The sequence below is a fragment of the Tiliqua scincoides genome, chromosome 11 (assembly GCF_035046505.1).
Source record: "Tiliqua scincoides isolate rTilSci1 chromosome 11, rTilSci1.hap2, whole genome shotgun sequence".
Taxonomy (NCBI): Eukaryota; Metazoa; Chordata; class Lepidosauria; order Squamata; family Scincidae; genus Tiliqua; species Tiliqua scincoides.
This window is the reverse complement of record NC_089831.1, coordinates 24,860,642-24,883,686: the sequence shown is the minus strand read 5'-3', so window position 1 is coordinate 24,883,686 and position 23,045 is coordinate 24,860,642. Positions and strand designations below refer to the sequence as shown.

Below are 23,045 nucleotides of genomic sequence, written 5' to 3'. Positions count from 1 at the left end.
GCTCTCACTCCAGGGAGAGCCCGAAGTGACATCACGATGTCACTGCCCCAGGCCTCAGGGCAAAGTATTCCACCCCTGACTGGGACACCTGCCGACTGAGAGGCAGAGCCAATACCTGCAATCCTGAGATCATCTTCTTGGCTTCTTCCATCTCCTTCTCGAGGTGGTCCTGCTGCTCCAGGAGCTGCTCCTCCCATGAGGTCTCCAGTCTCGCTGCAGGGCACCTGGCCTGCCACTCCGGGGGGAAGGGGGAGCTCGTCTCCTCTGCAAGAGAAACAAGTCTGTGGAACAACCCCAGCCAGGCATACCTGCAGCGCTCTTTCCACTGGGAAGCCCTGGGGCTCTCCTGAGTCCTCACGTCACCATCACATCACACCCAGGATGCTAAGGATACAGACGAAACCTTTGCTAGGCGGAAGCTCATGTGCTGTTTGTCTGCACTGACAGAGAGAATAGGCGGGACTAATCTGAAGGAATGTCTTGCTTCAGTTGCTGCTGACCGGGAGGGGTGCGGAATGGCAGGCACACAGGCTGCTTCACTAACAGAGCTCTGCCCTGTTGCTAGACAAGGGCACTCCTGCGCCCAAATTCGTACAGTCACAAAACTCAGGCCCAACTCCACATCTGCCACTCTGCTTTCCAAGTCTGGAAAGCTTTTCCTTGCTGCCAACTCCCTGACGGCTCCCCTCCTACCCTGATCTTGCCCATCCCATGCAAACTGCAAAAACTCTGGGTAGGCACCGCCTCACCATCTAAAGTGCTTACAGAGATGCCACTTACAATGGTTTATTTGTGGTCATTATTGTTATTCAAAAGTGAGAGCCACTCCAGGTGACTGGGGGGGGCACAAAAAGCTCCAGCCCCCTTTTTCCCAGGCTCGGTTCCAGCTCTGAGCATTAGACATTCAGACGCACCCAGACTGGGGATTTCAGGCTTTTGTGTTAGAGGCTTCCCCTCGCCCCGTTGTGCTTGATTTAAGGACAAAGCCTCTTCCCTGCCCTGTGAATAATGAAAAGGGATCTTCTCTAGCATCTTTTCTTCTCCTTTTCACAGCTTCCACTCAGCGCATCTACCAGAAACGTTGTGTTCCAGTCACTGTACACTGGGGATTTAAACCCAGACAGCCCCTTTCTTGCCCCTCCTCACCTCACACCACCTGTGTGGGCCACCGAATCCTTGCAGCAAGGGAGTCTTGTTTGGGGACTCCCTCAATCCCAGGGCAAGCCACCTGCCCCATCTATCCCTGGGCCAACTCAAGCTTCGGTTTCTCCATGAGACATACCTTGGGGTGCTCTGGACCCAGGAATGCGGCCCTTATGGACGTCATTCTTTGCATACACATCAGAAGAAACAGATTTTTTAAATCAAACCTGCAGTCTTGCTATTGCAGAGAATTCAAATGACAAACATGGGGGAAAAAGAACCCACATAACTTGTGCCACGGGTGTAAAAGCAGCTGAAACCATTTTGGGGTGGCCAGGAATCTAAATCCATTTCAGACTTTAAACAGAAGCAGACCCAGCTTGGCCATGGAGCTTGTGCACGCTGTAGCCAGTCCAGGCACTGAGGTGGACACCTGAAGACAAATGTGATATGGGAAGAGGCCCTTAGCTAGTCCTTATGGTTCTGTGCTTGCATGCTGCTAACCTAGCAATGACCAGGAAAATCCTAGATATAAGCCGGAATGTGTCCCCCTTTCTGTCTTCTACTGGGCATCAAACTTGTGCACTGATCACACCTGACCCTCAGGGGTCACACCTTTAAGTTTTTCACCCCAAAATTGTCAATTTTGCTTAGGACAAGCAGTAGCAGCAGTGGGCAAGTCACCCTTGGCCTACAAGTGGTTCAGGAATTTGTGTGAATTGTAGAGGTGCTACAGAGCACACTGGGGACACCTGAAGTTCCTGAGACAGCTCCCGTCTTCTAACACCCTCCCAGAGATACTGCTACATCTTAAGTTTTTCCTTTTTTTAGAGGTGCAGGGGATGGACACTTCACAGTCCTGGAGCCCACCTGCTGACTGCCCTCCGTGGAGGCAGCAAGTCCGGAATGAGCGCAAATGCACAAATCATGGAAGGGACCAGAGTGGACCTCCCAGTTTTCTGCACTCTTAACCACGTCAGCCATTGGCTCCCCTGTACCTGTTCGAGTCTCTGCTTCTTCCTCATGAACGATGTCAAATCCGGCCTTCTCCTCTGAAGGGGTGGCGCTACACTCGCTCTTGGCGCTGTTGATGGGGCTTGGCGACGTGAGGCTGTGGGAGAGAGGGAGAAAGAAGGCAAGCATTTTTTTTCCACGCAAGCAGACACTTATTTGTCTCCGAATGTGAAATATGGAGTTAGCATAAACCATTCCCGTGAAATCAAATACAGCCCACGTGTCAAGAGGTCACTCAGAGGCAACTTCTGAGCTTGCCAGCCAGGGCTAACAGTAAAGCCACAAGGGTAGCCCCCCCCTCCTCTAATTAATAGTGGGGTACAATCCACAAAGAAGTTCTACACAAGCCCCACAGAAATGACTTAGAGCTATGCAAGAACCTGCAGTTACATCAATCCATTTCTCATTCTGCTATCCTTACTGGCCCCCAAAATCCTGCACTTGAAGACAGCACCTGATCTCCCCCAACTGGTGGTATTGCTTCTGTCTCCCCTGTCCTGATGCGACCAACTGAACAAAGTGTTACAGGAGAAAAGTCTGTTGTGATTTTCTTTTTCCTGACATGTAGAGCAAACCCTGGGACTTTTGTCTGGTTAAGGACCAGAGCATGGACAAAAGTCAAAAATGGATGACTGCCCAAGCAGAGACTTCTTAGGCCTGCACGCTTAATTTGGTCAGCAAAAAACACAAATATAGATGCATGTGAATGCATGCAAACCTGAATAAGCAGAAATATAAGAAAAATAAACATTAAAATGTTGACGAACATTGTGGAACTTGGATGAAATTGGACGAAAGAGAAGACCATTTGAATGTGGTTATAACTGAAGAGGGTTGAAAGAGCAAAGCGATGAAAGTCAAGTGGATGAAAGTCAAGGTCACACACACGTTCACAACCTTCAGTCTCGAAAGACTCTGGTATCGCGCTCTGAATGGTGGATCTGGAACAGCATCTAGTGTGGCTGAAAAGGCCGATTCGGGAGTGACAATCCCTTCCACACTGGGAGCAAGTGCAGTCTGTCCCTGTTCTGACTCCCTGGCTATGGGCCTTCCTTCTTTGCCTCAGTCTGTTGGCCAAGTGTCTCTTCAAACTGGGAAAGGCCATGTTGCACAGCCTGCCTCCAAGCGGGCCGCTCAGAGGCCAGGGTTTCCCACCTGTTGAGGTCCACTCCTAAGGCCTTCAGATCCCTCTTGCAGATGTCCTTGTATCGCAGCTGTGGTCTACCTGTAGGGCACTTTCCTTGCACGAGTTCACCATAGAGGAGATCCTTTGGGATCCGGCCATCATCCATTCTCACATTGCTGTATATATAAGGAGAAAAGTTCTGACGGACTGATATGTTTCCATATACTTCTCACTGCAAGTTTTGTCCTTGGGTGCTGCAAATGGCTAAAGGCCCAATCCTAGCCAACTTTCCAGTGCCGATGCAGCTGCAATGAAGCCTTGAGGTAAGGAAACAAACATTCCTGTACTTTAAGGAGGCGTCGGTGACTGCTCTCTCCACAGCAGGATGAGGCATTCCCCATTGGCAAGGTTGCATAAGTGTTGGAAAGTTGGGTAGGACTGGGTCCCAAGAACGGCCATGAGCGACAGCATCTCACTCTCTTTTGCTTCCAGTTTCCAGGGGTCACGCAGAGGGCTGTGCACCACTGAAGCCAAATTCAAACAGATTATTTTTAGCTGATTGCGAACTCCTATGAGGCTGAACCCACGATCTGGCTTTTCATTCTTGAACTCAGCTAATGTAGGTTCACCCCCTCCCCCAAGTCAGTCATTCCAGATGCCTACCCTGATCCAACTTCTCAAACTTTTTTTTCCCCCCTTTCAGAAATTCTTTCAGTATCCATTGCCCAGACAACAGTGAGAGGCATCTGAAAACCACTGACCCATTTAACGTGTCCTCAAAGAATCTACCCTTGCAAGTGCAAGCCAGAGCTGACGTATCATTTTCCCAGCATAAACAAAAGACAGAGAGAAGAAAAAAATGAAGAGAACAGAATGGATGGAAAACAAAAACCCCACACACAAGACCCTTCTCCAGATCACTTTCCCGATCTTCCTAATACTGTTGGGTTGGGTCCCACGGTCAGGATGGCAGGAAACACACATATACTTCAAACTAGGAATACCAATGCTTCTGATAAGCAATGAACATGACCTGTTAACATCTCCCATTTTGATCTGGAAGGAAAGAGTATTTTCCCCAATCTTGTTGACTGGACTCTTAAATACTGTGGCTTAAAATCAAACTCACTGGGCATTTCCCTACAGCCAGGCTTCACCCAAGAGTCTGGGGACAAGTCCCCACACTGCTGGATGTCCTCTTCAGCAACAGGTCAGACGTGAAGGAAGAAGGAGCATCAAACAAGAGGTAGAAAGTTGCACATCTATCCCCCAGGAAGCGGCTTGTTGGAACTGCGCTGTGTTACCCACGCCGCTCTTGTTAATCCTTCAAGAAGCTGTCTGGTTTGGGAGACTTCAGCATAATTCTTATGTTGCTTCACACCTCTCTCTCTCTCTCTCTCTCTCTCTCTCTCTCTCTCTCTCACACACACACACACACACACACACACACACACACACACACTGAAAGCACCTTTAAATAAATGAGATACTAAATGGAACCTCCATGGATAGCAGCTTTATACCTCTGAAGACCAGGTGGTGAGAACACAAAAACTAAGACCATCACATTCATGCTTTACTTGTGAATTTCCAGAGGCATCTTGCTGACCAACACTGGCCACAGAATGCTGGGCTCTGGGTTGATCTTTGACAATCAATAACTGCATTGTAGGTCTCAATGCATGGCACCAATGTGGCACTGACATCCTGGCCTAACAGAGAGAGTCACAAAAAGCAACCAGATCAGTAGAATCACCTGGTGCGGGTCTTGGGCCTTTGGACCTGGTTTGAAAAAATGAAGCCAGCCCCTCATCACAGTTCCTCCATGCCAGGATGAACTTCATCTGTTCCATTTCTGCACATCAGTCAGGTGCCTATTAAAGGCACAAGATCCTTACTTAAAGTTAAAGTTAGCAATGGGCAGCCCAGTGAAAGTACAGAGGGATGGAGACTGAGTGCATGTAGAAAACTCTGAAGATGCTGGTCACTGGGGTGGGGGGAAAATGACATCCAGCAAAACCCCACACCATGGAAATAACATTCCCTGTCAATGTAGAATGAGACCTTCTGCCCCAGAAACAGCACTGAGGAGTTAATGCCACCCAGAGGAAGTTCAGCAAGGCTTCAAGCTGCAGCTATGGCAGGATCTTATTCACAGCCTTGCAGAATTCACAGCCTTACAGCTCCGTTTCCAGGCAGTTTCATGACATGTGAGATCAGCATGTCAGGCTGGGTTCGGTTGCAGCTCTTGAGCTTGGGAATTATCCACCACAGGTGACTTCCTTCCACCCCTCAAAAAAGAAGCAAGCCCCCATGGCAGAGATGACACCCCTTGAAGCCCAAGATGCTGGCCATGCACCCTCCCCATTCATCACACACCCCACTGGTCAAGGGCTCAGGTGGGGGGGGGGGAAGCTCCGTTCTCACAAGCGGGTGGTGTGTGTTTGATGCGGTCATGGCTGCATTCTGTGCTCTTTTTAAAGGCTGACCCGCTCCCAATTTGTCATCCATCATTAAAACACACAGAAATTAGGTCTGGGGAATTAAATTCATCCCCAGCAGGATTCATGGTGCAGGAAATTGTGTGGCACTTTTCCTTCCAATATTTCTATAGGATTCTTTAAAAAAAACCACACTTGTCCATGTGAACAGTTCACAAGACTCTAAGCAGCCCAGCCTGCATCTCTGGCTCCTTTCACAACAGGTCCCCCCCCCCCACCTTTTAGATGGCAACAGTAGCAGTTGGGGGCTCACCATTTGACCTGCTTCCCTCCCATGTTCCCACTGTGACCTCTGGCCTCACAGGGCCAGACTCCCTGGGAGCCTCCTCCGTCTTCCACAGGTCCCCAGCGCAGGCATGCTTCACGTGCTCAGAATTTCTGCAGCAAGGACATCAGCTCCTGTCAAACTACTGGAGAAGTGTTTGCCCAGCAGGTTCCCTCCTGCAAGCCCAGAGATTCACAGCAGGAAAAAAAGAGAAGACGAAGGAGAAGAAGAAGAGGGGGTGGCAGAGCCCCAGTTCTCAGGCAGGAGCAAATCGGTGACAAATCTGCTCCCCACAAGCAGGGCTTGGAGAGCAGCAGAGGCTGAAGATTCAGCAGCCAGCGTTTTCGCCTTGGCTCAGTCGCCTGTTCGGAGCTTGTTTGCTTCACGCTGTTGCATTTTGGTCCGACGTCTGCCCAAATTCTTTTTGCAGACAAGGATCTCGAACTGACAGGCAAGTCCTGTTTTTCAGCCCATGCTGATAGATTCAGCTGTTCAGCACCCACCACAGAGACCCAAAAACCAAGTCACAGAAGCCTCTTTTCCAAGGCTGTCGCCAAACCACAGCATGCAGGAGTCCCCCAGTCCTCTATGTGTGTGTGAGTGTGTGTGTGTGTATCTGTTCGTGTGCGTGTGTCTGTGTGTGTGCCTGCACAAGCGTGTGTGTGAGTCTTCTTGCTTTGCTCTCCGCAGCTCCGTCTCCCTCCTGCTGTCACCAGGGCTGTGCAAGGCAGAACCTATTCTCTAAGATGCCTCTGCCCAGAGTGGTGGAGAGGGATGGTGGATGAGAAGGGAGGGGCCCAGAGGAAAAGAGGAAGGGAGGGAGGAAGGGAGGGAAGGAGAGAAGCAGTTCTGCTTCGTGGCCTGGGAAAAGCAGCACAATCCAAGCACTTCCTCCCTGAATCACATCTCCTGCCTTTTCTTGCCAAGGTTGCTCCCCCCCAGCCTGCCCCCCACATGAATTCTGACGTCAAAAATGTACACTTGTTCCACAAGGAATAAAGGCACAATATATATGTGTTGACGGCGCATCTAGAGGACATGCTCTCTGGCCATGTAATTGCAGGAGGGGGAGACTGGGAGCAAAACAGATTTCAGACACTGCTAAAATGGTGACATGCCTTTTCCTGCTGGCTCGGAGTAACTCATTTGCTTCTGCTGATTTATTTCCTTGAGGGGGAAGAACCCTGGATTTTTCATTTGGTAACCAGACGGCAGTGAAGGCAGCAAGTGCTGCCTGTGCGTGGGTGGGTGTGGATGACAAAAATCAGCAACAGGCACACAGTCGAAATGCAGCATCACTTAAAACAAGGCGACATTTGGGATCAGAAACAGCAAAAGCATCAAAGGCTGAGATTCAAAACACACACGCACCACTAAGGCCTGCCTCACCGGAAATCTGGGCCACAGAGGAGCAGCACTCTCAGCACACTGCCATCGCCAGGGGGCCCAGGGCCAGATGCACGGTCCCCATTTCACATGGGGCACAGAGCCGGGGGCATCACTGGTGCCTGGTGGGCACACCTCATTCCCCAGTTTCTAAGGTCAACAACTGACACTGCTGGACGCACAGACCTTGGCGGAAACAGGCACAGCTGAGCAGAACCAAGGCAAATGCCCTGTGCTCTTTCCAAAAGACCTTCCAACCTTAGTGCAGGTGAAATACTGGAGTAAAAACTCATTTCTATTCAAACTGGGACTAGATGGTCAGTCATACAGAGAGTCAGCTGCAGCCACTGTGGCGTTCTCAGGCAGCGTTAAAATTTATTTACTTATTTTTTAAAATAAAAATTACATCATGCCTTTCCCATGCCGAAGCAAGTGCCCAAGGTGGCTTCTGAAGTTCCATCAAAACAATAACCTTCCAAGATATTTAAACAAAATACTAATAATAAAACCATAAAGCAATTGAGGGAAAATGCTCTCATAACACCAGAACCAGGGGACATCCACTAAAATTGAGTGTTGGGAGAGTTAGAACAGACAAAAGAAAATATTTCTTTACTCAGCGTGTGGTTGGTCTGTGGAACTCTTTGCCACAGGATATGGTGATGGCGACTGGCCTGGACGCCTTTAAAAGGGGATTGGACAAGTTTCTGGAGGAAAAATCCATTACGTGGTACAAGCCATGATGTGTATCTGCAACCTCCTGATTTTAGAAATGGGCTATGTCAGAAGGCCAGACGCAAAAGAGGGCACCAGAACGAGGTCTCTTGTTATCTGGTGTGCTCCCTGGGATATTTGGTGGGCCGCTGTGAGATACAGGAAGCTGGACTAGATGGGCCTATGGCCTGATCCAATGGGGCTGTTCTTATGTTCTCTCGCCATCACAAGAGTGTATTGAAGGTGCAAGCCCTGCAGTGACAAGTGCTAATGTAGATCAGAAACCCCAAACTTCACCTACAAGCATACATCTGGGGGGGAGGGGAGAGTGGAAAATCCACCCTCTTGCCCTGCTTACCATGAACAGGAGAAGCTGGGGAAGGAAGTCTGCTAAGGTGTGACTAATATGTAGCCTGTAGATGACCTAGATTTGAAAATCTGACACCTTTTCCACGAATTGGTCTTGACGCTGACTAAACCTGAACTCTCTCTCAGAGTGGTTGTGTCTGCCCTGTGGCCATCCTCTTCCCCTGCCACACACACACTGGCAATCTTCCTCTCTGAGGGTGCTTGAGACAGATAAATCCTCCCCAGAGAGGCAGTCATTGCTGCCGTTTCCACAGTCCGCCTGCCTGCCTGGGAAAGCCCTGGATTTAGTGATGGGTTTCGGGTGAACCCGGGAGAAACACAAACATCTTCCACCTCTTTACTCAGCGCGTGGTCGGTCTGTGGAACTCCTTGCCACAGGATGTGGTGCTGGCGTCTAGCCTAGACGCCTTTAAAAGGGGATTGGACGAGTTTCTGGAGGAAAAATCCATTATGGGGTACAAGCCATGATGTGTATGCGCAACCTCCTGATTTTAGGAATGGGTTAAGTCAGAATGCCAGATGCAAGGGAGGGCACCAGGATGAGGTCTCTTGTTATCTGGTGTGCTCCCTGGGGCATTTGGTGGGCCGCTGTGAGATACAGGAAGCTGGACTAGATGGGCCTATGGCCTGCTCCAGTGGGGCTGTTCTTATGTTCTTAAACTACAATTCCCAGGAGGCCTTGCAGGTCTCTTGTTATCAGGTGTGCTCCCTGGGGCATTTGGTGGGCCGCTGTGAGATACAGGAAGCTGGACTAGATGGGCCTATGGCCTGATCCAGTGGGGCTGTTCTTATCAATCAATCAATCAACAGTATTTATATACCGCTTCTTATGTTCTTATGTTCACCTCTTTTCACAAGGAACAAGCCTGGGCACTGCTGAGAGCCAGAGAGGAGGCAGAAGAGGGAAGAAACCAAACCATGAGGGAGGGGGGCAGCTCAGATATGCTCTCCCCATCTGGGACCCAGCTCTGGAGAAATTACTTGCATGTCTGTGTCTGTTGCCTCCCCCCCCCCACCACCACTGCACATAAACCAGTTTCCCCCTGCACTCTCCCCCGCCACCTCTCCCTCGGGGCTTCTTGTCGAGTTTCAAAATGCAGTTTCTGCCCTTTGTCGGTACACAGTCACAAAGCCGACACACAAATCCACTCTTAACGTGTGGAGAATATTTCCCACTCTCCAGACACGAGGCTTGAAACCTGATTACACCTCACAGCACAGTCCCAGGTTTAATGAAATGGCATTTGAGCTCCAGCATGATACTGCCCCTGCTCATTCTCGAGCAGGCTGCGAGTCCTTCTGCCTGCCTCCCAGCTTGGCAGCGTCAGGAGAAACGGGGGAAATTTGCTCACTGGATGAAAACTGCCAAACCGTGGGGTCTCCTCCACTGCAAGCACAGCCATGCAGGGAACAGGGCGACAGCGGAGCTCCAACGAGCCTTCAGAAGTTGAGAACCATGTTGGTGTAGTGGTGTGGATGTTGGGCTTAGACCAGGAAGATCCAGATTCAGATCCCTGCTCAGTCACAAAGCTTTCTGGGTGACCTTTGGCCAGTCACCAGTCTCGGCCTCGCCTACTTCACAGGGGGGTTGTGAGGACAAAAGGAGGGAAGGAACCATGTACACCACCCTGAATTCCTTGGTGGAAGGAAAGCATAAAAATGTGAATGAATGAATGAATGAATGAATGAATGAATGGTATGTTGGCAACCTTCAGTCTCGGAAGACTCTGGTATCGCGCTCTGAAAGGTGGTTCTGGAACATCGTCTAGTGTGGCTGAAAAGGCCAATTCGGGAGTGACAATCCCTTCCACACTGGGAGCAAGTGCAGTCTGTCCCTGGTCTGTCTCCCTGGCTATGGGCCTTCCTTCTTTGCCTCTTAGCCTCAGACTGTTGGCAAAGTGTCTCTTCAAACTGGGAAAGGCCATGCTGCACAGCCTGCCTCCAAGCGGGCTGCTCAGAGGCCAGGGTTTCCCACTTGTTAAGGTCCACTCCTAATGAATGAATGAATGAATGAATGAATGAATAAAATAAGGGTCCATTCAAATCCTATTTAACTTTCCAGTGCAGGTGCAGCTGCAATGCAGCCCCATGGTAAGAAAATAAATGTTCCCTTACCTTGAGGAGGCCTCCATGACTCCCCCCATCACTGCAGGATGCAGTGCATGCCCCATTGGCACAGCTGCATCAGAGCTGGAAAGTTGTATAGGATTGGGCTCTAAGTTTAGCAATTAGCTGCTGCACCGCATGGAAAGGGTCACCTCTCACCAGGAAATCCAGAATGACGGCAATTGGGAACCCCCGATGATGTACAGATGCTGCCTGCAACTGCACATCCAAGATGAGGCACAACATAACATGGTCAGAATCACCCAGTTCCCTTTTAACCACAAACCACGATGCGGTCTCTCACAACAGAGGCTGAGGACATGGACTTTGGTGACCATCGGCAGGATGGAGGTCCTCATGCTCTAGAACAGCGGTGGCCAAATTCACCACCACTGCACAATGGAAACGTGGTCTCCATTTGGACCACATCTTTCCACTCTGCCCGGGTGCCATATGTAGTCCTCCATGACTGGGGAACAGGGATGCTCTGGGCAGTCACGTCTGCCACCCAGTATTCCAAAAAGCCACGACAGGACACCCGGGCAGATACAACTGCCCAGAGTGTCCCTGTCTCCTGATCATGGAAGACTACATGCAGCAATTGGGCAGGCTGGCAAGGTCCACTCACTGGCTGGACAGATTTGTTGGGACCCTGGATCTGGTCCCCAGGCCAGGTTCAAGCAGCTCTGCTCTAGAACAGCGATTTTCAACCAGTGTGCTGCGGCACACTGGTGTGTCACAAATGGTCTGCAGGTGTGCTGTGGGAGTCTGGAAGAGGGTAATTTATTAGTAGGGCAAATGGGGGCTTGACCCTCCACCGGCAGCCTAGTGTGCCTTGTCCATTCTAGCATCTAGTCAGTGTGCCATGAGATGAAAAAAATTGAAAATCTCTGCTCTAGAAAGGTGCCACAATGGAGGGCGTAGCCAACAACTGTGAACTACCAAACTTAAATTGAATTCCATGTACAATGGCAGGGGACCCTCAAACTAGCACTGGAGAAGCCCAGCAACTTGATGCCCGGCTTAGGAGCTTCCTGGGGCATCTGCCTGGCGGCTGCAGGGCCAACAAGGCAGATCTTCTGGGAAGTCTTCCCTGACGCCCTTATTTTTCCAACAGGGCAAAGGTAATACAGTCTAAGAGATGCCAAGAGAATTCACTAAGAGACTGGGGTGCAGCCATCTCTGACACACTGAGGGCCCCCAGACACATTGACACCTGGAACCTACACAGCGGTGGACAAAACAGCACCCTGAAGTCCCTTGCATTGAGTGCGTGTCCACCCCCACAATACTGGATGCATCACTTGCTACCAAAATGTTCAGCGGCTCTTTGCCAGCGTCAGGGCAGACTTTGGGCCAGGAAGAGAGCATGAAAAGCCCTGCCAATTAGAACAGCCGGGGGAACTGCAGGAGGCAAATTGTAATTGCCCACCCTGGCATCCGGCCAGGACTCTAAGGGCCCATCGCCCTCACTCTTGTGAAATGCGCCGTGCGGTTTTTAATGAGCTCACGTGACAGAGGCCTCGATTTGCTTCTCCTGCAAAGGGCACTTTTGGTGGCACCGTTTCGCCTCACCCCACATATCCCAGATCTTCCCTGCGGGGACTGGATCCGTTGCTAGGGGAGGCACACGCATTCTGACAGACCGTCATCACACCTGGCTCCGCTTGCTTGCTTTTCTCTGGGGCAACCCCCCTCCCTAATTCCTTACTACCCCACATGTTAATCTGCACAGACTGGCAGATGGAGTTGTCCTTCCGTAAGGTAAGAGGGGGAATGGTTTTTCTTTAGCAGCAATTTTCAACACAAGGCACACTGGTCTAATCTACGGTCTTTGCCTCTCATGATGTCACTTCTGGTTTCTGGGAGACTCTTCCCGGTTCTGCAGCTCTGTTTCTAGGGCAACTGGCTGTAGTCACAAATAGATTAACCCTCTTCCTCCACCACCTCTCCACTCTGCCAGAAGAGGGACAGACAATTTATGAGTACAGACAGTTGCCCTAGAAACAGAGCCATACAATGCGGAAGATTTTTTCAGCAAATTTCAACTGCTGTGCCCCAAATTCCCATGGGACACCTGCGGACCTTTTGCAGCACACCAGTGTGCTGTGGCACACTGGCTGAAAATCACTGTTCTATAGGAAGGACAGTGAACCACTTGTGTTGACTGGTGAAACAATGACCACTGGAACTACTAGCTGATTTTTGCAGGAGTCCCTCTTTAACTAATCCACAGTGCTTGTGGCACTCAGCAAAGGTGCTCCGGGCAGCACGGCTTTCTTTCAGGATCACAGTGGATCACATGGCCTGTTCTAATGGCTCCCACACATCCAGCATAGAAGAGAGCAGGGGACACAGAGATTGAGGTCCCATATCTACTGGGAATGGTGTGCCATTTCTACTGGGAACGGTGTAGAGCAGAACAATTCTAGGCAGAGACTGCTTCCAGACTGCAGGCTCCACCACCAAGATCACAGCACCCTGCAACATCCACCCACTATGTGGGTCGCATGCAGCACCAGTACCCAGCTGGCTCACAGATCCAGCCCTACAAAACTGGGGGAGAGACAGGGAACAAATTCTGCTGCCTAAGTGTGTGTGGTGCTTGCTTGGGCCTCCTCAGCGTAGTCCCTGTGGCAGAAGCAGGCTGTAATTACAGCCAAGCACAGGCTCCCTTTCTCAGGGGCCTCCCTCTCCACTCCTGCCCCAGCTCCAACCGCAATTAGCTTCTGAGGTCCTCCGAGTCCAGAGCCACGATAGCAGGCTATTTATAGCGAGGCACAAGCGCTTCCTTCCTGACTCCCCAGTCGCAAGAACTTCAAAGGCAAAGCGCCTGCTACGGGCATTATGGGAACTCTGTTCTTTACGAACATCCAAATGGGTTGTGGGGTTTGAGTGTGGTGGGGAAAGAAGGGAATGCCCTGAAAAGCAGTATGTGATGGAGGGCAAAACAGCAGTATGGACTGCAGCTCACCCCCAGCTGCTTTCAGCTGAAAAAAGGGAGCATTTGGGGGGCAACCATGTCCGTGACTTAAACCAGTTTTTCCTCCACCCAACAGCTGACGAAAGGTCCCTCTATGGGGCGTCAGCGTCCCACAGACCATCAAACGTTCCTCCCCTCACGTCTCACACAGAGAGAGGAAAAGTCAGTTGTGAAAGCTGATCATTACTGTGTCCTGCGAATTTAGCACCGAAAGAGAAAACGCCTGCAATAGAAACCCACGTTTGGCAGGTAGCAAAAAAGCGTAATGAGCAGAAAAGAGCAAGCAAATTGGCAGGGAAAGGGACGTTGCACAATGTTCTGGCCTCAGAGGGTGCCTGGGCTGATTGCACCACTTGGGTTTCAGCAGGGGCTAAAGAGCAACAGGGACAGACAAAGCCCAAGGAAGGAGAGGCAATCATGGGAACACCTCTTGGAGATGGGAAAACAGGCACCTGATCCTCCTCTACTGTGCACTGGAGGAGAACCAGAGATGTTACAGAGGAAGGGAAAACTGCTAAATGAGAACACACAGAGCCTCCTAATCCGAAAACCAGGGTAACTGATCACAGGTAGGTATAATTTGCACACTGCACAGCATTCGGAGGGACCATGCGATATTTCTGATGAGTAGAGCTGGTTTTTTCCAGTGATAATGAAATAAAACACAGAATTCTGCTTTCTCATAACTTCTCACTTTGGTAAAAAACAAAACTCTGAAATCCGTGAAAAATAAAACCGTTCTCCAACACTTCTACGTGTGTGTGGCTGCATCTGCTGAAACTATGCCACCTATATAATTTGTTATCCACGGGTTTGATACTGGTTAATTTCATCATCTTTCGGTTCTAAACCTCTTGGGGGGGGGCACCAGGACCCTCTGATCATGACTGAAGCTGCACTCCGGTCATGCCCAGAAGGTGTTCTGAGGGCAGGGGAGGGCGCGTGTGCCCACCCCGACCCTCAGAATACCCATTTCAGACAGAAAAAAATGACTTCTGATTTTTTGAGGGAAACTGGAAGTGATGTTTTTATGCCCTTATAAGGCATTCTGAGGCCCGGGAAAGCTCCAGTTGTGTTTGGAGAATCCTAATTCACTGATTTAGGGCCCAATCCTATCCAATTTTCCAGTGCCCGTGTAGCCCTGCCCAGCAGGGCATGTGCTGCATCCTGCAGTGTGGGGGGCAATTGTGGAGGCCTCCTCTAGGTAAGGGAACATTTGTTCCCTTTCCTCAAAGCTGCACTGTGGCTGCACCAGCACTAGAAAGTTGGATAGGATTGGGCCCTTAATCATCCACGGATTTCAGTATCTGCGGGGGTGCCGGGAACAGAAACCCCACAGATAACAAGGGCCATCTGTACATTTTCAAAGAGATTATAATTTGTAATTATAATTTATAAAAATGAACCCTTGGAATAAAAAACACATTACTTTCTGCACCTCATTTTTCTCAAAAAATGAAATCTGCGAAAAAATGAAACCAAAAAAGCACAGCCCTGCTGATGAGACTTGGGGAGGAACACAGCGAGGAAGCTTCACCAACCACCTTTTCCAAACTTGTATTTATAATCTTGAGGACTAGAAAAACAGAAGTAAAAATCTCCAAGCAGCTAAATCCTGCCTCGGACTGACAACTTTACTTAGCCCAATGCAGCGAAAATAGCCTCATTTGTTTGTTTGTTTACTTATTTTAAAGCTGGTTCAGGGCAAAACTAGAAAGAACACAGTTTGCTAAGCAGAGAAGCAGGAGGGGCCTTGCCTTTTGATTACCTGGAGGAGTGGGACTCTGGACTTTGCTGCCCCTCGTACTGCTGCACAAGGGCCCGGACACTCCAGTATGGATGCTCAATCTCTTCATCCAGGCTGCTGTCTCTGAAAATAAAGATTGCACCACAAATAAGGGCAGACATAGGAAAATGAACAAAAATCTCCCCCCGCCCCAGTTCATTCAGGACAGAATCTAATGAGGCATATTCATTGTCATTGCACAGTGACAAACAAAACAAAGCCTACAGAAAATGGAAGAGTAACATGCTTTGAATCAGATACAGAAGTTTATAGTGCAAATGGCAGGGAGAGGGCAGTTCAACAATTCCACTTGTCTGAGAAAATAATCTCATTCACATTTAGCAGTTTGCTAGCCCACTCCCATCAATCCACAGCACCAATCTCTTCCCTGCATCCATTCTGACATGCCATTTTGCCCTAGGTGTCACAAGCAGAAGGCAGGGCCACTGCAGAAAGGTGCCTCCACACCTTCAGACGACTCAGGCAAGTGAGCCAAGCTACAAGCCGCAGGGGAAAAATATCAAAAATATCCCCACTCCAACAGATGAAAATTCCTTCCTGACCTCAGATATTACAACAAAGCAGAAATCTGAGCATCCACAAAATCCATTCACAGAATCTCCCCAGAGCCCACGCACAGCAGCCTTGCATAGCTCACATATTCCAGAAAAGGATGAACAAATAGAGCAAGTTACCTCTGTCTGTGCCGAAAAACATCCCGTCCTGAGCGAGAGACATCCTGGCGAACATCTGCCAGGGCAGCCACTGCGCCTTGGGCCACGGCAGTCGCTGAATGAGGCCTGTGGTTGGCCGACGCGTTGTCTGTGCTCACAGAGCTCTTTCCTGTCATGCTCGATGGGGCCTGGTTGACCGCTTTGCTTGAACCCGGTTTAAAATGAGCAGCTAAGGCAAGGATGAGCCTCATGATGGATTTCAGGTTCCCATCAACGATGTCTAAGCACAGAACAAAGCCAAACAGTGGAGTTACTTGCAGGGAACCCTAAGTATGACAAGATGTTGTGACTGGGATTAAACTCAAGGTGGGGACCCTGAGGGCAGAGCTGTAGGTTGCAAAGAACATGGGGCTGCCATCAAAAATGGTAGCCTTAGGCCAAGTTCTACCCTCTCTGTAACATACAGTACAACGTCCCTTTTATCCTGAAGACTTTACAGCCATGCAAGGCTAGCTCTCATCAGCCAAGGCCAATGAAGGAGACTAAAGGCAAGGAGAATGCACCCCAGGACAGTCAAGACACACATTTCAGAAGGGAGAGAACTTGACAATGGGGTAGCAGTTTTTGGCAGCAGCCTTGTGCCCTTAGCAAGGTACAGCAGCTTCCATTAGGGTCTGTAGAGATGCAGCAGAGTGCAGTATACAGTAATCCAAAAGAAAATCAGTGCTTGCCACCTACAGGACCAGCTTTGAACTGCATGGGGTACCAGAGGGCATTCTAGATGGGAAGGAGTCTCTGGTCTATGGGGTACATAAATAGTGAGCTTGTAGAAAGTAGCCCATGTTAGAGGACTCGGGAAGGAGGAGCCATGAAAGCCACTGCAATTGCTTTGTAACTTCGTAGAAACTGACAGTGACAACACAATTCCCCAACCTGTGTTGTGATCTCTTTTGTTCCATTGATCACAGCTTCAGAGGAGGCCAAGGGCTCCTTCGTTCCGTCTCTCCAACAGGGCCAGCATTCACCAAACACTTGGAAAGTTCAGCGAGGCAAATTGCAGAATCCCCGCAATCTTCTCCACAGCTACTCAATCCACCCTGCCACCTGTATCCTGGCATTAACATGCAAGGTAAACCTCCTGAGCATAGGGTGAATATTAACAAATCACCCAGCTGTTAGGACTCTGGACTTCCAGTCTGCCCTCATGCTGTCTTACTGGGGTGAGCATCCTCACAATCCTGACTCTGCCCATGTTATGACCATGCCCAGGACAAAATTCCCACAAGGCAACATGGTCACTTCTACGCAAGCAATGGAATAGTTTATTCTGTCCTATTTGGAGTGGGAATATCTGGTTCTGTCCTATCAGGTGCTCTTTGCTGCAGTCTGAGAAACACCCAGAAGACCCAGAGACCCAAAGTCACGTACAAGCAGCTAGCCAATGCCAGTGGCAGAACTGGAGGGGCTTTTCACAACTCCAATCTCTCCTTTTCCAGCCTCTTGTAAAGGAGAGATCCGCTCCCAGTTTTACCAGGCTGCTGCAATTATCCCAATGCAGCTTAGAAAAGAAAAGCTACAAACTTTAGGGGGGCAACAGCATCTTTCTAAGCATAAGAGAAACAACTGCCCAGTCCCTCCAGAGGGCTGTCAGGAACACAGAGGGCCCACCATTTCCACCAAGGCTCAGAGTGTGCCCAGCTGACACCTATCACCTGTGCGGTTGCACTCTTCCCCTCCTCCTGGAAACAGAGAGAGGGTCATGCACATTCTGTTTCCAATTTTAGCCACTATGACTTGTGTTAGCCACACTCCGTTCCCAGAGCAACAAACCACATTTCCACTGAGGCCACCTGGAAACCAGGAAGAAGAATCAGACAATGTTCCTCTCTGTTAGTGTGATGACTGTGACTAACCCGATGCCAGAGTAAGATCAAAGGAGCACGTGGGTTTGACTTTTGCATCTCCTTTTTATTCCACTCAGCAAGGAAAATGCTGGGGGACAAAGTTTGCAAAGCAAATATAGAGAGACGCCTGCTTGTTTTGACTGACTGGCTGGAATTTATTGCGCTGCAGCTTCACTGAAGAGCCTCACCTTTGGCCGAGGTCTGGTGCATACGGATCTTTTTGGAGGCCACAAACTGTAGAACTTTGTCCACATTCTCCCGCATCTCCTGCTGGCTGGTGGGACTGACCTGAACTCCGCTCAGTTTCTCACCAGCTGTGAAAGAGACACAGAATAAATACCACAAAGAGCCAGCCTCTGTGAAAATAATTGCCTACTGCAGCAGCTGCAGGTAGACAGAGTGGCTGCAAGCCTTGGAAGGGGATGCAAAGGGGAGAACAAGCTGAGATTTTGCCGTCTTCTTAGGGCAGTGGCAGCCTAGAATAACTAGGCAGCCTGGACACCCTGCGGTACAGCTGGCAAAGAGGCATCATCCATTATCTCTGGTATCAGCTGGAGTTATCCCCTGTGCCAAGCCGCCTCTGAGAAGAGCAGCATTTGTCTCGACAGCCATATGTCAAACCCTGCTATTTTCCTCTTAAAATAAATACTGGTATTGCCGCAAAGAAATTAACACCCACAAAACCTTGTGAAGGAGGAAAACAGCCATGCAGGTCTTTGCTACTGTCCATCAGGGCACCAGGAAACATGGAACTTGGAAACCCACAGACCAGGGGATGGTCTTTGTTCCACCCAGCAGTTTTCACAGCTGTTCTTTGGGACCCACAAGATCATTTTTAGGCTGCCACTTCTACAGCCTGCTCCAGTGGCGTAGCTGGTCCCTCTGGCACCCTGGGCCAGCTACACCACGTCACCCTCACCCATTGCCTGACCCGGAAGTAATTGCTGTGACATGATTACATCACCGCAATTACTTTCAAGTCACAGTGCTTGGAGCAGTTGTGAGCCGTTCAGAGCAGCTGGCCACTTTTTCCACCAAAAAAGCAGTTGGCTGCCCAGAGTGGCTCACAACCACTCTAAGCACCCACAAGGGGGGCAGGAGGAGGAACTGAGGTGGTGAGGGAGCCTCCTTCTCCTACACCTGTTGCACCTTCTCCTACACCTCTCCTTCACAACACAGGATGGGAGACATGGCAGGCAGGCCAGCTCCAGCTCTGCCTCCCTCAGGATTAGCTGTCAGGGGTGTGGGCTGGCACCCCCTCCAGGTGTGATACCTAGGGCAATGTACCCCTCTGCCCCCCTTTAGCTACACCACTGGCCAATTCATACCCAGGTTTACTGACAATCAACTCCCACCAAGTTCCTAGGTAAGCATGCTTAGGGTCATAGCAACTGTACCTTGGTGTTTCTCCCTGCCTTTGTTCTCCCATGCCTGGCTAGTCCAGGCACTGTATGGCTGACTCTTCACTTGCAACAGTGTTTGCCTGAGATCATCAAAATCAGGCGGCAATTTGAAAGGCCCGCAGAAACTGGGGCAGAGCCTGTTTGCTTTGACCTGGGCTACTCCACACACACACACACACACACCACCACCAGATGGTTTGAACCCTTACAAATAAAATGTATGTAATCCTTATGCCAGTTTTGTGGCAAGACAAGTCTTTCATCATTTCCTTAAAACAGTTCCTGGCATTGCAAGTCAGTCAATCAGAGCATCTGAGGCCACACCACAAAACCCTCCAATTAGCACATGATGTGTTGCTAAAACATAAGGACTCTGGAAGAACATTTGCCTCTGTGATCCACACTTTTTCCTCTGAAGACAGGTGGGGCAGGACCGACATTTCAGGCAAGCTCAGGGATTCTGCTTGAGGAGCATTTCTCAACCCTTCCCAACAATAGCTCAAGTGGCCTTGGAAGCCAGCTTGCTCTGGCTGCCACCAGCTTGGGGGCAAATGCCAATAACCCCCCCCCCCCATGCCTGCAAAGAGCACTGTTCCACTGACCCACAATCTCGACGAGGGAAGCCAGGATGACCCCATCCCGGAGATCCAGCCTCAGGTCCTGCACGGGCTTGATGGCCGGCCTCTTCTTCAGCTGAGCGTTCACCCAGGCCACGTACGCCTGCAGCTGTTGCTGGAAAAGAGGAACCAGGACAAGACACCTTCACCAATTAGCAGCTGGGTCAAGAGACACCAGAGTCCCTGGACAGAGAATAAAAGCAGGGAGGAATCCAGTTCGAAGCTCTGGGCCGTCTCTGCCATGCACGACAAGTGGCTCCTGAAAGGAGCGGCAGCTGTGTGCGGGCAAGAAGGCAGGTGAGAAGCTGCCCGTATCCCTGAAGGCACCTGGGGAATCCAGGACACACACAGAGACCCTGGACAGGGCTCAAGACAATTTCAGATGTCACGAGAGCCGATGCTGCTGCAACAGAAGCAATTTCCTGAGGCAGAGGCACTCACTTCTGCAGGGCCACCGCTGCCTGAAGCCAGACAGAAGCTCTTCAGGAAAACCTGACAAAACAGCCACAAGAGGGGATGAGTAAGTGCAGTATAGGGGCAATCACGCCTCTAGCATTTCTCTACAGCCCTCGATGACTGCATGGCAAAGCCATGTTCTCAGTGACAGCTGAAGGATGCAGTTCATCCCCATGTGGAAGTCCGGGCTGGAAAACAGGTGCCAATGCTAGATCTACTTTAAGGGCAGCTTGTTCCCATATGAACCTCCCTCTTTCTCACAGGCCCTGCTCTCAAGGACAGTGGTTGGCAATGGGGCACAGGGGGCTTTCTCTGTGGTGGCACCAAAGCCACCTCTAGGCCATCTCCTCCATTCTCTCCTTACTGGCTTTGGATTGTCCCAGTGATGCTTCCGTTGCTCGGCATAACACTGCTACTAATTAGATTTTATAATGCATTTTTTAAGATTAGGTCCTTTTTATATTGAATGAATGATGAATGAACGAACACCCTGCTTTCCTATCCCCCACATTTGTGGGCACCCACATATATAACATGTGATATATTTTAGCCAATCTGGCAACTCTTAGTCACGGAGGAAGGCTACAAATATTTTAGATCAGCGTTTCTCAAAATGTGGGTTGGGACTCACTTGGTGGGTCGTGACTCGGTTTCTGGTGGGTCCTGCAGATCCTCCAATGAAAGATCATTGGAAATTATCATTGAGTGATAGAAAGAACAGATAACGAATTGGCTCCCCGAAGCTATTCAAAAATCAGATAGCTGCTAACTGCGCTGCAAACCGCCAAGCTTCAGCCATTTGCAAGCTTGTGGAAATTCAGGGAGATAAATGTCTGAGCATCTTTTCTTCTGGTGTGCTTTTTTCCAAGTCCACCAATGACAAAGTGGAAAGGGGGCAGTGGAAAGTTGGGTCACATAACTCAGCCCTGCAGCCCCTCAAGTAGGCCAACTCCAAGGACTGCCTCATTACGAAATGCCATTACAAGACATGAAACGAGGGGTTTTTATGGCAAATAAATAAACAAGTAAATAAATAATAAATAAATATTTCTACGTCAAATTTTTTTTTAAAGTTTTGTGAAGCTAGGTGGGTCCCAACAGAGTGTTATTTTTAAAAGTGGGTCCCAATGCTAAAACATTTGGGAATCACCATTTTAGATGAATAAAATACACTTAACTGCAATTAATGTTGCCAAGAAGATCAGCATTTCTGTCCTTCAGAATATGCCTCCTATGGCAGCTGGAGCCCTCCAGGGACAGGCCTTTGCCATTCAAGCAGCATAATGGAGTTTATTCCTTTTGCAGTATTCTCTACCTTTCCACTAAGCTGCCGTCACCCCCACCCCCATCCCCACCCGCCTGTGATCCTGCAGACGCAGCAGGTTTCAAGCCTGGCTTCCACTCCAACTCGGCAAGGTCGACCCCAACACACGCCGCCAGGTAGCCCGCCTGCCACAAAGCCATGTCGACATCACAGCACTGCTGGTCATTGTCCTGACAAGGGAAATCCAACTCTGGGCACGATGCCGCCGTTTAAAAAGGCGCCCCAACACTGGCGCCCGCTGGACGCCTTCGTCAGCAGAAAACAGGGCAGCACTCGGAAGGCAGAGCAGGCTGGCACAGCAGGACACGATGCAGAAGACCCAAGAACTGGAAGTGCATGACATGGCAGGGGCACGTCAATTCCAAACTGTGACAAAATGTGCCCTTCCTCTATGGGAGACATAAACCACAGGAATGCCAGTACTGAAGGAGCTCTGTGGGTTACCAGTCCCCTTGCAGGCTCACTTCAAAGTGTGGGACTTAATGCTGCAAGCAGCCTGGCCTCAAAGAATTGCCTGAGACTTCTTTGACCATACAAGCCCCCAAATTCCTAATGGAGAAGCAGACCCTACTGGGTGGTGATGCCTTCATAAGAAGAGCCCCTCTGGGTCAGGCCAAAGACCTGTCTAGTCCAGCTTCCTGCATCTCACAGTGGCCCACCAGAGGCATCTAGAAGCACACAAGACAAGACACCTGCATCCTGGTGCTGCTCCCTTGTGCCTGGTATTCAGAGGTAGCCTAGAACCAGAAGACTGTGCATTCCCATCATGGCTTGTAACTTGTGATGGGCTTTTCCTCCATCAATCTGTCCAATCCCCTTTTAAAGGTATCTAAGCCAGGTACCATCACCACATCCTGTGGCAATGAATTCCACAGATTAATCATATGTCACAAAGGTAGATAAATAAAATGTAAAGCCCAAACAGAAACTAGAACGCATGCAGATGTACAGCTATCAAAGCAACCCAGGTGTGCTCAAAGCTGCAATCTTCAGCACGCCTACCAGAGAGTAAGTGCCACAGAACTCAGTGCAACTTACTCCTGAATCAACAAACACTCTTCAGATTGCACAGCAAACTCCACTGCAATCAATAATGTTTTAAGCAGACAACCCAGAGCCTGAGCTGTCAATTTCAGCAAGGCTTCTTGCTGCATCCATGTTACAGACTTCGTGTTGAAAAAGAGCTTTGCTTTACAATATGCTTTTGTTGTTTCTGTCGTTGATTACGCCAGAAGGAATGTCATGATCAGTGATTCCTTTTTTGAACAGACCAT

General features: G+C 49.8%; 1 protein-coding gene across 2 annotated transcripts in view; it reads right to left on the bottom strand.

Annotated features, from left to right (window-relative positions):
• Positions 1-1,494: 1,494 nt before the first annotated feature.
• Positions 1,495-23,045, bottom strand: part of LOC136662298 (dixin-like) — a 34,783-nt gene continuing 13,232 nt past the window's right edge. Inside the window, exons 2-7 of one of the 2 annotated variants that reach the window (XM_066639466.1) lie at positions 19,977-20,106; positions 18,160-18,285; positions 16,089-16,347; positions 15,376-15,477; positions 2,142-2,254; positions 1,495-1,576 (exon numbers count right to left, since the gene is read on the bottom strand). In XM_066639466.1, coding sequence (XP_066495563.1) covers positions 1,503-1,576; positions 2,142-2,254; positions 15,376-15,477; positions 16,089-16,347; positions 18,160-18,285; positions 19,977-20,106 — 804 coding nt within the window. In that variant the 3' untranslated portion in view covers positions 1,495-1,502. Of the gene's footprint in view, positions 1,577-2,141; positions 2,255-15,371; positions 15,478-16,088; positions 16,348-18,159; positions 18,286-19,976; positions 20,107-23,045 lie in introns of those variants that run through there. The other variant, XM_066639467.1, reaches the window with a different exon arrangement.